Source organism: Corythoichthys intestinalis, chromosome 18, assembly GCF_030265065.1.
Source record: "Corythoichthys intestinalis isolate RoL2023-P3 chromosome 18, ASM3026506v1, whole genome shotgun sequence".
NCBI lineage: Eukaryota > Metazoa > Chordata > Actinopteri > Syngnathiformes > Syngnathidae > Corythoichthys > Corythoichthys intestinalis.
Window position 1 is genome coordinate 28,566,349 of NC_080412.1, and position 14,950 is coordinate 28,581,298.

General features: G+C 40.1%; 1 protein-coding gene across 1 annotated transcript; it reads right to left on the reverse strand.

The window, feature by feature from the left end:
* Positions 1-554: 554 nt before the first annotated feature.
* aldh3a2b (aldehyde dehydrogenase 3 family, member A2b) lies at positions 555-14,270 on the reverse strand. The gene is made up of 11 exons (XM_057821906.1): positions 14,109-14,270; positions 10,213-10,375; positions 7,786-8,017; positions 7,470-7,555; positions 7,170-7,378; positions 6,970-7,087; positions 6,751-6,892; positions 6,501-6,667; positions 6,290-6,389; positions 4,536-4,774; positions 555-1,134 (listed from the first exon to the last, which is right to left on the reverse strand). The coding sequence occupies exons 2-11, from the start codon at positions 10,372-10,374 to the stop codon at positions 1,114-1,116; spliced, it is 1,476 nt and encodes a 491-aa protein (XP_057677889.1). The 5' UTR covers position 10,375; positions 14,109-14,270; the 3' UTR covers positions 555-1,113.
* Positions 14,271-14,950: the final 680 nt, after the last annotated feature.

Below are 14,950 nucleotides of genomic sequence, written 5' to 3' on the forward strand. Positions count from 1 at the left end.
GTGAAATGATCCCTCACAGCTGACATTTTCACCGATAAAGTCTCGGTAAATTGGGAGACGGTAATGTAAATGTAGTGTGTTGAAGGTGTGCCGTAAAATGCGGATTGGATTTTAGGGAAACCGAAGCAAAAAGTGGAATGGATTATGTAAATCGGTGCGCTGGAAAACCCGGACCGGACTTTAAAAAAAAAAAAAAAAACTGGATCGGAAGTCTGGATCGGAATTTTTCCATGTTGGCCGCCTTTTTTTTGCCCATATCGGCGTCCGATCCGATCCAAATATCAGATCGGGACATCTCTAATTAAAATAGCTTATTTTTTTGTTATCAATAATTGTTGGATCGCTATATTGTCAGATCTTTATCGTGAGCTTTGTATCGCAAGTTTGCATCCTGAGGTACCCAGAGGTTCCCACCCCTAGATCATTTGCAGTCAATGGTACCGAAACATGATCATCCAATGAGTTAAGAAACAAATTAATCAACGATTGGAGAAGCTGCCCGTCAAAGCTGCGACATGTGTTGAAGTCTCCCCAAAATACAAACACAGCAGACAGCAATTTTTAGTTTTATTTCACTTGATATTCAGTTTTTTTCAGTTTCCTCTGTCAAATGTTTCCAAAATGACCATTTAGCACATTTTAGTTACTCAGGCTAAGAGCATCATGAAGTCTTTCTTTAAACATACCAAAAAGAAGTCCAGAGGCAGCTGTGAATGTATTTATTACAATATCAATCATAAGCAGATTAACATTTTTTCATCCACTATCAAAATAAAAACTTTGCGTAACAACAGTTACTACGCATCAGTTCTGAGTGCTTTCAAGGATTACTAAGGACAGACAAGAAACTCAGTCAGACTTTAAGGTCTAGCACTGACTTGTGAAATGAGACGGACTCGCAAGCAAGCTTCCTCTAGCCTAGAAATGTCTATTTAAAAACAAGTTTGGTCCTTTACTTCAAGACAGAAATGTATGACTTAATACTCACCAAGTTAAAAACAAAATGAGATCCTGGATCAGCAGCTAAATATTAACTTAGGGATATGTGCAAATATTGTTTGAAATGATTGGTCAGGACTCAGGACAGAACAGTCCAGAGAGAGTGGTCAGTCTTTAACGGTGGAAGAAGCACTTCTGCAAGAACACAAACATGAGCAAGTTGTTAATCTTCAGGCCTTTTACTCGTGATGTAGCAGTTTTTAAAATTATTTTTGGACTTCTTCATGAGGATTTTTGTGCCGTATAAGATTTTTTTTTTTTTTTTTTAAGATCAGTACTTATCAATACACATACTAATTATTACGTAATCGTTTAACTCTTTGATGCACGAACATTTTTTTTGTTGCTTAAATGCTTTCATTATGTTCATATAAGTGGTGGGTCTCAAACTTAGGGTCCAGGTGGCATTTGAGGCCCACGGGACAAGACTTTGCGACCCCCATTTGACATCCTATTGTAGTATTAGTGTTGCCAGCAGGTATTTTTCGAAGGGCAATGAAAAAAAATGATTGAAGGATCCATATTGAGAAAAAAAATGCAAATTAATAAAAAGGCATGAGCAATAAAAAGAATACAATTCTAAATAAAATACATATTAGGACATTAAAGATTCCAAATAAATGAATTAAAACATTTTTTAAAGGAAACCTCGGACTTAAAGACTTGTAGGCTCTAATAAGCCACAATTGTTCTCTTTCACTAAAATACGTTATTAGAAACACATAAAATATTGCCATTGATTTAAAAATCTGTAATATTTAGTACATGTTAGACCTACAGAGGGCGCCATGTTTTATGGACACTCGGGGTGATGACTAGGCCTGTCGCGATAACAAATTTTAGTGTGCAAAATTTATCTCATAAATTATTGCGATATGCGATATTATTGCGCCCCCCCTCAATTTTTAAAAAAAACCAATTTACAATAACACAGTGAGAATACAATATTAATAGATCAAGTACACCCATTTAAACGCGATAAATGTTTACTCTTAAATTAAAAAATACTGTTTAGGAAATCACAACTAAAAACAATAGACCATGCCTCTTAAGTAAAAGACAACAATATTAATACCGCACAGAAACACAGAATAAAATGTGCTTTTCAAGAAAAAAAATAAAATTGCACTTAATAACTTAAGCATTTAGGCAAATGACAACTTTCCCCCTCAAAGCTTCTGCTATGGTGTCCCATACAGATGCAACGATACAGTTAAGTCACGGTTCGGTACGATTTTCGATACGGGGGACACAATTTTCGATTCGATTAAAGTCATTTAATGCTCTGAAAAGTTTTTTTTTTGTTCCGTTTTTTTGTTTGTTTTATTTTATTTTTTTGCTAACGAGCAAAAATTAAATTGCCGTAATATAAACATGCATTTCAGTGCATAATATTTATGTGCTTACTTCTTACTGATCTGAAGAAATTTTGTATAAAAGTGCTGAGAACAATCTTTACTGTTTGTAAAGTGAGGCGGGGCACACTGTTGATTGCACATTGTTGATTGCTACAGTTCTCTTAGCAGCTAGGTTTACTACATGGGCAAAACATCCTATTTGTGGTCCAAATCCATATGTGTCACGTACTGAATTAACAATATTTGCAGAGTTATCTATAGTCACTGGTATGGATTGATTTGGCCTGCTTAACTTCCATTCAGTCATGGCGGTTTATAATTCATCGATGTAGTATATGGACTACGTGTCTCATAATCACTCTGGGGTCACGTAGCCAATGGCATGGAACGTAGCACATCTAGTTTGCTATTTCATGATATGTAGTGTGTGCGCGCACATTAAAAAAGTTAGCAAACGCCACAGAAGTCACGTCTGCTCATTACTGCACAACACCTGCATATGACAATCGACTTCCATAAACAGGATGAGTATGAAGCACAGCGCTCTTAATTTGCCACTCAATGTTCATCATGTCCATTCAGCTGTCCGTTGTCAAAGCGAGGTAGTTCGTAGCAGCCAAGTCGGTAACAATGTTTTGGCGGACTTCGTTGTAAATATGCAAAAGTGCACGCACGACTTTCCACCTCCATGATGAAACGTTCTTCGTCCATGTTCACTGGTTTTTAAACTGTTAATAAGACACTAGGCTGTTGACTCCAGGCCTGGATCCGCCCATTTTGACGGATGTGTCCCCAGCAAAAATATAACTCGGCCTTAAAAACCATTCGGCGGGCTCCGGCACGCCGGAGATGGTCTGCAGTCAATCCGGAGCACTGACGCAGCCTGTATAGGTTGAACAATAGGATATAATGGGAACAGATTGGCTCCGGCGCTATTTTTGGCCGGACCTGGAACGAAGATGCATTTTGCGTAATTGGTAACAAGGAATCCGAACTTTTAACAGCACGTCTGCCGCACTCGCAGCGGAAAAATTACCGCCTTCATTTTTATTTATTGTACAATAAATGGAACTATTGCATATTGTGACAGGCTTAGTGATGACGTAGATTGTCACTGTCACTCGACGAATATTACCGGGTTACTGCAATTCCTTCTACGCAGCGAGACGTCCAACAGTTATATGTGGTTTTATTGAGTCTTTTATTACCTTTTCATTGCCTCAAAATACTTTTTGCATGTGTTTCCCCTCTCATACTTTTAAGCATAGTGTTTTCTTGTGGTAGCTTAAAAGCAGATTGTTGATCTATTGACCACATTAGTCACGTAGCATATTTAAACCACCTTTAATTGATATGACTATGTTTAAGTATTTTCTTAAGGCATCTTTAGTATGTTCCGTCTGTATGCATCTAAACAAGACAAGCTGAAAGTGCACAGTCGTACTTTGGGTGTCAAATTCGCCTCTTGTTGCACGTTTCGTCGGTGTAGCACATTTTGACAGAACACAGTTTCATATTTCCTACTCTCGTCACGTCTCATCCCGTCTTTCCAGTTCATTTTGCTCTTCCTGCTCGTTTTGTGAAATATCGACAGTGCTGTCATGCTCATTAATGTTCCTCTCGGGTTTAAATTGAAAGGGTTGAACAAATCACGTTTATGTCGCTAGAGTCATACTCTGGAAGCCAGGCAGTGTAACCATGTGACGTCACCGCCCTGCAACGTCAACATTAGGCGACCTACTAGTTAAAGTAATTTTACAAATTGTATAAAAACAAAAACATTAAGAGGGGTGTCAATATCAGATTATTTGAACTCATAATAAGGTTTGTCTTTTAAGAACTACAAGTCTATGTATCTGTGGATTCTTTTAAATACATTGAAAATTAAGAACATGGACATAAATTCAAACAAATGTGTCCCGTGTGTATTTTGCTCTGGGAATTAGCTGGGATAGGCTCCAGCAACTCCGCGACCCTTGTGAGGAAAAGCGGCATGGAAAATGAATGAATGAATGAATTTTGTTTTGTTTTATAACTCTTTTGCAACCCTACATAGCAGAACTCTGACTCTCATCATTCGATCACTTCCAGGCCCTCCCAGTTGAAATGGATTGAACTTCTATTGCGGTCATTCAATGTTTTCAATATCAATTTTCCTCTTTTAAAATCTGGTCTCACCTGTATGAGTAAGGCAAACAGCAGGGCAAGGGCGCCGAATAGCAGCAGGTAACCGATGAAACCAAAGTTGAACTTTTTTAGGATGAAGAAGCGAGCCAAGCCCAGCTTCTTAGCCGTGTGAGGGGGGTAGCGCATTTTGTTCACTGCCTCCAATCTGAGCCTCTTGATGAGGCACGCTCTCAGGTGACTCAGCTGGTCGAAGGTGTGCTTGCCATGGTAGCAGCCCATCCCGCTGTTACCTGCCAAATGTAACAGACGCACCGTAACCACTAGAGGTCATGCATTCGTCAATATTTTCATGCTGAAACAGCTGTCGAGAGGTCAGAGGAAGGAATGCCAGGCTAATTTATGTTATCTTTCGGACCAATGAATGATGAGTAATTGTCTTAAGCTTAAAAAGAAACTTTTTTAAAAAAACAAAGGTCTGAAGACAGAGAAGCAGAGGTCAAATATCTGACTGACTGAGGGTTTAAAACTGCAAGACTTTGGGTTTCAACTTTCATGATCTGACTGACCAACATTCTAAAGAAATTCCAATGTTCAATGAATAAATTACGATTTTTAAGGACTGTACTTGTACTTGGTCTGGGTGAAGTAAAACAACTAGGGCTGTCAAAATCTCATTAACGGGCGGTAATTAATTCTTTAAATTAATCACGTTAAAATATTTGACGCATTTAACACACATGCCCTCTCAAACAGATTAAAATGACCGCACAGTGTAATGTCCACTTGTTACTTGTGTTTTTCGGTGTTTTGTCGCCCTCTGCTGGCACTTGGGTGCGACTGATTTTATGGGTTTCAGCACCACATGAGCATTGTGTAATCATTGACATCAACAATGGCGAGCTACTAGTTTATTTTTTGATTGAAAATGTTACAAATTTTATTAAACGAAAACATTAAGAGGGGTTTTAATATAAAAATTCTATAACTTGTACTAACATTTATCTTTTAAGAACTACAAGTCTTTCTATCCATGGATCACTTTAACACAACGTTAATAATGTTTATGCCATCTTGTTGATTTATCGTTATAAGAAACAAATACAGTACTTATGTACCGTATGTTGAATGTTTATATCCGTCTTGTCTTATCTTTCCATTCCAACAATAATTTACAGAAAAATATGGCTTATTTTATAGATGGTTTGAATTGCGATTAATTACGATGAATTAATTTTTAAGCTGTAATTAACTCGATTAAAAATTGTAATCGTTTGACAGCCCTAAAAACAACGCAAGTCCCGTAAGACAAAGTATGTAGGGTTGAATAACTGATGGAATAGATCGGACTGAATACACATACAAAGGACAAATTATGAGAGTTTGAAGAATTGATGGTCTGAAGGATTGGAAATCTAACCCACAAAGATCAAAAGCACCAAATGTCTGAAGAAGTAAAGCCTTAGGGACTCATTTTCTGAAGAATTTAAGGTTAGGAAGAATAATGGTCTGAAAAACTGAAAGGCTGTTAAGAATAACATGGTCTCCCAAGAAGTACAAAGTGTTTCCTGATAGTATTCCGGACTAAATTCTTTAGTTCTGAGGGGTTTAAGAGTGGTAGGATTTGTAGGAATATGTACATCACAAAAATGGAAAAGCCAAGGCTGCATTCAGGCTTGAAGTCAAAGTTTTAATGTTTGACTTGTGGCCTACATGACTAGATAATTTGAAGGATTAAAGTTCTGTGAAAGTCTGAAGGTTGAATCTTATCACAATGTGTGCGTGTATCAGTGTGTGTGTGCCCTCACCAACGCCCCCAAACGGCAGCGAGCTGACAGAGTAGTGCACCAGACAGTCGTTGGCTAAAAGCCCTCCGCTGGATGTCTCGTCCCTCATTTTCTGAATGACCTTCGACCAGGAGAGCAAACACATTAGAAAAGCAAAGTTCAGTTTTATTGACAAACTCTCCACAGACCTGCCTGGCCCGATATTTAGTGTCAAGGTGAGGGAGTGTGGTACCTTCTTGTCATTGGAGAACACGTAGAGGGCCAGAGGTTTCTCGCCCTTGTTGATGAACCGTATGGCTTCGTCCAAGCCACCGATGGGTAAGATAGGCAGCAGAGGTCCAAAGATTTCCTCCTGCATCACCTTAGCATCAGGCTTGACATCCCGCAGCACAGTGGGAGCTGGGCCATCGTGAGCATCCACAAGTTCTGTTAGCGTTCGTCCAGATCTCTTGAGCCACAGTGCAACTTCTAGGAAAGGTCACCTATAAAGCAGTCTTCCTCATCATTGTCTCCACCCAGGGCGATGGTGCTGTCCTGCATCATGTTCATGATCCTTTTGAAGTGGCGCTGGTTGATGATGCGGCCGTAGTCCGGGCATGTCTTTGGGTCATCCGTGTAGAACTCCTACCGGAAAATGTGAGCACATATTTTTTCTTTTGAACTTTGGAAGGTTAAAATATAAAAGAAACACTGAGCAATACCTTGATAGCTTTGTGGAGCTCCTGGATGATGATCTGCTGCATGGCTGGTTCACACAGGATATAGTCGGGTGCGATGCAGGTCTGACCACAGTTGGTGAACTTGCCCCAAGCCACACGTCTGCACACAAAACAACCAAGGAAGAAAACGTTGTTTCTTCACCACGTGATCTGGCACCATTGGTTCAGAGCTTTGGTGGTACCTGCAGGCGATGGTAAGGTTGCACTTGCTGTCGATGTAACACGGGCTTTTTCCGCCTAGCTCAAGCGTGACGGGTGTCAGATTCTTGGCGGCCGCCTCCATGATTAGTTTTCCTACGGCGCTGTTTCCTGTGTAGAATATGTGGTCGAACTTTTGGCCCAGTAACTTTTGTGTCTCTGGCACACCACCTGTCACCACTGGGTAGAGCTCCTAGGTGGCACATTCACAATACCAAAAGAACCTCTAGGAAATGACATCTCATGGGCTTGATCATAAAAAAACATCCAAAAACATTTCTTACGTTGTCCAGGTATAGCGGCAGCAAATCTTCCATCACTTTGGCTGTGTGCACGCAAACTTCAGACGGCTTCACCACCGCGGCATTACCTTATGTACGGCATATCAGTGAAATCATTGAGCTTTACTGGGTTTCACACAGTACAAATGGGAAGTTCACATGTAGAGGGGTAGGGGCAGTCGTTAAGTTCTCATTGAGCTATTGTCCTTATACCACGCACTGCCCTTACACCCCAAAGAGCAGCAAACGGAAGCCTGCATTGTTATGCTAACACATATACTTTGCATGACTGCATGCAGTCGTCCTCTTGTGTCGGTACCTGCGGCGATGGCGCCGATGAGCGGCTGCACGGTGACGGCCCAGGGGTAATTCCAGGCCCCGATGATGAGGACCACCCCCAGAGGTTCAGCTTTGATGTACAACGTGTCCGCTATGGTCATGAGGTTCTTCTGCACCGGCCGCGGTGCCGCCCACTCCTTCACCTTCCGGATGGCCAGGCCCAGCTCCTCCTCCAGACCAAGTGTCTCAAACAGCTCACACACCACCTCACTCTGAGATGCCAATGCAATCCAAATGCACCGGGTGTGCAAATGAGAAAGAGAAAGATACAAAAAAAATGACTGAGTGACTAACTAGATGCCCAACCAACATGATGAACGAATGAGTGACTGATTGCTTAAGTGACCCACTGACTCTTAACAACCGAGTGGCTGACTGACCAAGTGTCCAATCAACTAAATGACTGACGAGTGACCAAATGACAGACTTAATACAGTGGGGCAAATAAGTATTTAGTCAACCACCAATTGTGCAAGCTCTCCTACTTGAAAAGATTAGAGAGGCCTGTAATTGTCAACATGGGTAAACCTCAACCATGAGAGACAGAATGTGGAAAAAAAAAACAGAAAATCACATTGTTTGATTTTTAAAGAATTTATTTCCAAATTAGAGTGGAAAATAAGTATTTGGTCACCTACAAACAAGCAAGATTTCTGGCTGTCAAAGAGGTTTAACTTCTAACGAGGTCTAACTAGGCTCCACTCCTTACCTGTATTAATGGCACCTGTTTTAACTCATTATCGGTATAAAAGACACCTGTCCACAACCTCAGTCAGTCCCACTCCAAATTCCACTGTGGCCAAGACCAAAGAGCTGTCGAAGGACACCAGAGACAAAATTGTAGACCTGCACCAGGCTGGGAAGACTGAATCTGCAATAGGTAAAACGCTTGGTGTAAAGAAATCAACTGTGGGAGCAATTATTAGAAAATGGAAGACATACAAGACCACTGATAATCTCCCTCGATCTGTGGCTCCATGCAAGATCTCACCCGTGGCGTCAAAATGATAACAAGAACGGTGAGCAAAAATCCCAGAACAACACGGGGGGACCTAGTGAATGACCTACAGAGAGCTGGGACCACAGTAACAAAGGCTACTATCAGTAACACAATGCGCCGCCAGGGACTCAAATCCTGCACTGCCAGACGTGTCCCCCTGCTGAAGCCACTACACGTCCAGGCCCGTCTGCGGTCCGCTAGGGAGCATTTTGATGATCCAGAAGAGGACTGGGAGAATGTGTTATGGTCAGATGAAACCAAAATAGAACTTTTTGGTAGAAACACAGGTTTTCGTGTTTGGAGGTGAAAGAATACTGAATTGCATCCGAAGAACACCATAACCACTGTGAAGCATGGGGGTGGAAACATCATGCTTTGGGGCTGTTTTTCTGCAAAGGGACCAGGACCACTGATCTGTGTAAAGGAAAGAATGAATGGGGCCATGATTTTGAGTGAAAATCTCCTTCCATCAGCAAGGGCATTGAAGATGAGACGTGGCTGGGTCTTTCAGCATGACAATGATCCCAAACACACAGCCAGGGCAACAAAGGAGTGGCTTCGTAAGAAGCACTTATGGGTCCTGGAGTGGCCGAGCCAATCACCAGATCTCAACCCCATAGAAGATCTGTGGAGGGGGTGTAGGTCTGTGTTGTTCAACGACAGCCCCAAAACATCACTGCTCTAGAGGAGATCTGCATGGAGTAATGGGCCAAAATACCAGCAACAGTGTATGAAAAGCTTGTGAACAGTTACAGAAAACGTTTGGCCTCCGTTATTGCCAACAAAGGGTACAGAACGAAGTATTGAGATGAACTTTTGGTATTGACCAAATACTTATTGTCCACCATGATTTGCAAATAAATTCTTTAAAAATCAAACAATGTGATTTCCTGTTTTTTTCCACATTCTGTCTCTCATGGTTGAGGTTTACCCATGTTGACAATTACAGGCCTCTCTAATATTTTCAAGCGGAAGAACTTGCACAATTAGTGGTTGACTAAATACTTATCTGACCCACTGTAGCTAAGTGACTAAGCAAATGTCCAATCGACTGTCTGATTGGCTCCAAGACCAAGCAACCGTCCAACGGACAGAGTGACTAGCTCATTGGCTTAGTGACTTGTTGACCATCTGATTAGCTGAGTGACCGACCAACTTAGTGACTGACTGGCTAAGTCAGGGGTGTCCAAACCACAGCCCCCAGCAAATTATGAAATTACTGTATCATTGAATATGGCCTGCTAAAGAAGTTTTGAGTTCAGCCTACATTCTGTTACACTTCCCAGCTTCAGCACTGGAAGGCTAATACCAACATTGCCAGCCAATGAGTTAATACTTAAAAACAAAAACACTGACGTTGACTAACTGTCCAAGTCAACTGTTTGTGGCGCATGTGTCGGCATCCACCTTATTGAGGTCCTTCTTGATGGCCTGGCAGATATCTTGGCGACGCTCAATGAGGAAGCGCTGGAGGTTCTTCAGCTGCCGGATGCGATAATCCACACATTTTGAACGCCCTGTCTCGAAGGCCAACCTGGCTGCCGTCACTGCCTTCTCCTCTCGAGACATCCTGTGAGGGAACTAGGTTATCCTAGAGACCAAAATAGTACTTTGGATGGTTTCAAATTACACACGGATGAAAAGTAATGAGTTACATTTACTCAACTACTCAACTAATTAGAATTTTGGTTCAACTAATTAGAATTTTGGTTTAATGTAAGCAGTATGGGATCCTAAAAAGTTTTTTAGACACATAAAGAATGGGACTTTCCCTTGAATTCTCTTGATCTGAGGTAACTGATTAAACGGGAAGTTCAGAATTTTAGACATCAGGCTTAATCTTCGAGTTAGCGAGGGTCTAATTAGTTGGTGGAGTCGATTTCAACAAATTCCATGTAATTTGTTAGTTATTTGTTCGTTTCAGGGCTCCGGAGTGGCTAAGCTAGCGCGAGTCAATTGGGCCGACTTAGCATGCCAATAAAAAACAACATATGCACACATGAAAATCATCGATGATCCATGCAATCAATAGTGTTGGTTATGTTTTCAGGATAAAGTTATTAAAACTTACCATTGCATGTCAATAATTGCAGTATGAACAGCAACATTTGTAATCCAGAAGCTCTGCAGAGTAGCAGGGTAGAGTGATATAACATTGTTTTTTTTTCATCACTGATTTTTTTTATGTCGTAGCCAGCAGCAAGTAAACGGTTTAAATTGTTCCTCATTCTTCATTGGGAATTTGTGGAACCTTTGCCCATTTTTTTCTGTCTGTTTCCACAGCCTCTAAATGCACTTTTGACCATGTTGCCGGCTGTCAGTTAACAGACTGATGCTGCATTTGAGGAAAAAATAAATAGTCCTGCAGAATGAGATGAAATATGGTAATTTTTTTGTGACATTGTCTTGGTCGCAGGGGTGTTTTGGAACAATGATCTGCATTTTGAATTTATTTGACTATTTTGGATCTGTTCGTAGATCTGTATCATTGTTACTGGCATGCTAAATTGGCCCCATTGATTCGCGCTAGCTTAGCCACTCCGAAGCCCTGAAACTAACAAATAACTTACAAACTCCACGAAATTGTTGATATCAACTCCACCGAGTAATTAAACCCCCGCTAACTCAAAGATCAAGCCTAAAGTAAAAAATTCTGAGCTTCCACTTTAAGTGCTCTTTAGACCTTGTGTTGTGGGTGGGTTGACTGTGAGGAAATTCCAACATAATCTGCCCGGAAAGGAAATTGTTCATTCATTTTTGAATCATCACAAAGACTCCCAATAATGAGAATGCCAGAATATAAAGGGCCCTTGTACAAAATGTCCTGGAAAATTGAGAATGCGAAGGTATTTTTTTTCTACCAAATAAGATGACAGGCTCGTCTTCATTTACACTCAAGTCGTAGGGAAGGTCTCCGAATCCAGAGGGAAAGCGGCTGGGAGTCGATGTGTTTGATGTTAACAAACTGCGTTGCTTATATGCACAAGACAGCCAATATTTTATGATGTTTTCCTGAATTTCAGTTTGTTATTATGATTACCGTAATTTCCCGAATATAAGGCACACCCGTGTATAATGCGCACCCCAAATTTACTTGTAAAATCTAGGGGAAATTATTGTACCCATTTATAACGTGCACCCTAACCCTTAGCACCAATAAATAGAAGAATACAATAAAACAGAGCTTGTGTACAGATACAGAAATGTCATTTTACTGACTGGTGAAACACAGCACAAGCATAGCACATTGGTAGTTCAAAACATTACCATAAACTGACAATATTTACGGTAATAATATGATTTGACAACTTCTCCAACTTACCAGAATCTAGGAGAAAACAAAACAGATGCGACTTCTCTTTTAAAGGCTGCTGTATAACTTGCTCGTTTCATCATGATGAATAAATGTTTCTTCCATGGATTGATACGGTAAAATGAAAGTGAGAACGTAAGTTGTAAATCCGTGAGAGCTCATTGCTGTCAAAACGACAGTAACAGTAGGAACTATTGTTATTTGGGTTTGAGTTTCCCGAGGGACAGATATAGTTGACGGACACAGGAAGTCTGTGTGCTTACGTTTGTTATGGTCCGAGTTGCGGAGCTGCAATAAACGTTGACTTAAATGAGTTCAAGAAACTAAATTCTGTGCTTTACGAAGAGTGGAAAAAGCAGAATTTAACACAGATGAAATCATTCGGCCGATTAGAGCGATTAGACCGAAACAAAATGGTGACGTCACGTACCCTAATGGTCGGCAACGGGTCGCCGCATACGTTTCTTCAACACAACGTGGCCGTGTCAATAAAAAAAAATCGGTTTATATATATTTAATATATATATATTTCTGTCTCCATCCATGTACCTGTTTATAATGCGCACCAGGATTTTACAAGTTGATTTTGGGGGGGAAATGCACGTTATATTCGGGAAATTACGGTACTATACCACACAATTTGATCGATAATTGAGATGAATTTTCCTTTCTTGTTAGAAGTGTCAAAATTTGTTAACAAATCATTCATCCAGCCATCTGGAAGACCTAAATTTGCCAATTTTATTTATTTATTTTTTAAATTAATTAATTAATGTGTTTGCACATGTATAATAGGGGTGTGACAAAATATCGAAATGGTGATATATCGTGATACTTTGTATCCCAAAAGGTTTTTGATATGCTCCTGCCAAGAATCGAGATATCGTTTTAAAAAGGTGTCAATGTTTTTAAAAAAGAAACAAGTTGCTACCAAATTCTTCCACAATAATAGTGTCTCAGTGAATTTTCAGGCTGCCATTGACAGTGCTCGATGCCCAATCCATTTAGACTGGGAACGTTCATTCGAAACCAGAGCATTCTCAGTCGTTCTGTTCGATTTTCGGGACATTTACAGGTCACTTACTGTTCATTTCCTGTTGAGTTTGAGTCACTGCCTATTCATTTTGGTGATACCCAGGTCATTTCCTGTTCTGTAAATCAAAATAAACAGGAAGTGACCCATAAACTACCCCCAAATGTACAGGAATTAACTGAAAATCAACAGGAAAATGACCTTCAATGGCCTAAAATTACCTCATTGCCTCGCATTGACTGCCAATGACAGCCATAGACGTTCAATCCATTTGAAGTTCAAATGGATTGGACGTCTACTAGTGATAAACTCATTCCAATTCACAACAGAAGCTTGTTTTTCTGTTTATTAGTTTTTTATAGAATATCCTAGAATGATTTCCTAACCAATGTATCAATAATCGTTGTATCGCCATATCGTCAGATCATCGTTATTGGGAGCTTTGTATCGCAAATCGTATCGTATCGTGAGGTACCAAGAGGTTCCCCACTCCAAATGTATAACTTATTGTAATATTTATTTCCAAAAAAAACTTTAATAACTATACATTGCTGTACTACTACGTTATAAGTACTGCAGAAAAGTTGTACCAAACCCCAAAAAATCCCGACACACAGACCAGTCAAGAAGATTCCAAAACATTTAGCTACTTTTGACGACACAACAACCACAACACAACCACAAAATAGTATTATTATCATTTGTCTCCCCTCCTCTCGAAAGTCGCCCCGCGATCGAGCGTCAACATCTCGACGCTTTGTGACGCGTTCACGCACAACGCACAGGCGTGCACACGCGTCTCCAGATACACGCAACAAAAGGGCCGAGGCGCGTGCACGAGCAGCGGATTTTCTTCTACGTGCGTATTTTTGACCGCTCGCCTGCACTTCCGCCGCGCAAAGTAGTCCCCGAGTCGAACACGAACTGCAACACGGAGACGTCGCGTGGTTCGCTTACCTCGTTTCCGTTCGTGTGCGTGCGTGTCGTTAACGGATCGGCCGGACCACGGACGGACGGGACTTGACTGGAGAGCTGTCCGCTGTCGACTTTGGGTGACAGGCTTGTTCGGCTCTGCGCTCCTCCTTGTGGGCGGGGCCTATTTGTTTTTCTACATATTTGCACATCGACTTTCATCAAATATAGTAAGGACTTTCATAATTGTTATTTCATTAATTTCAGATGACGTACTTGACAACACATTAACCTTTGATAAGCCATGTGACTACTTTTGGTAAAAAAAAAAAAAAAAAAAATTCTCCTCAAAGACCCTCTGAAACCGACGTGAGCCAAAATTTCATATCTACGTATGCAGACGCCAGGTCACAGTAATAGTTTTATTTTTTTTATTATTATTATTATTAATAATAATTATTTATGTATATTTACGTCTATTTTTATGACGAAAGAAAATTATACATTAATAAAATACTAATTAAATAATATTTTCAAAGGAATAAAACAAATACACTGTTATGTTATGTAAGTAGACAAATGATAAATACAATGACTGATAACATTTTAAATAATTCCATTTTTTTAATGAATATTTTAAATAGATAATTGTTAGTTTTGGAAATATAGAATAAGAACATATTAAGTTTTTCCTTTTTTTTATTAAAAGAAATGTAAAAAAAAAATAATAATAAACTAACTTTAAAAATGTTTAATTAAAAATATTTTCAATTATTTAACTCATTAGTTGCCATTGACAACTATAGACGTCCAATTCATTTAAACTGGGAGGGCAGATTGTTCAGGTTTCAGCGCCATTGACGGCGCTAGACGTCCAATCCATTTTG

Bases quoted from the DNA above. Each gene is read 5' to 3' on its own strand.
- aldh3a2b (XM_057821906.1), bottom strand. From the start codon at position 10,374: ATGTCTCGAGAGGAGAAGGCAGTGACGGCAGCCAGGTTGGCCTTCGAG. The intron at 7,556-7,785 runs GTACCGACACAA...GCCGTACATAAG, and splicing joins CATCGGCGCCATCGCCGCAG to GTAATGCCGCGGTGGTGAAG. The intron at 6,390-6,500 runs GTACCACACTCC...TCCTGGTCGAAG, and splicing joins TGTTCTCCAATGACAAGAAG to GTCATTCAGAAAATGAGGGA.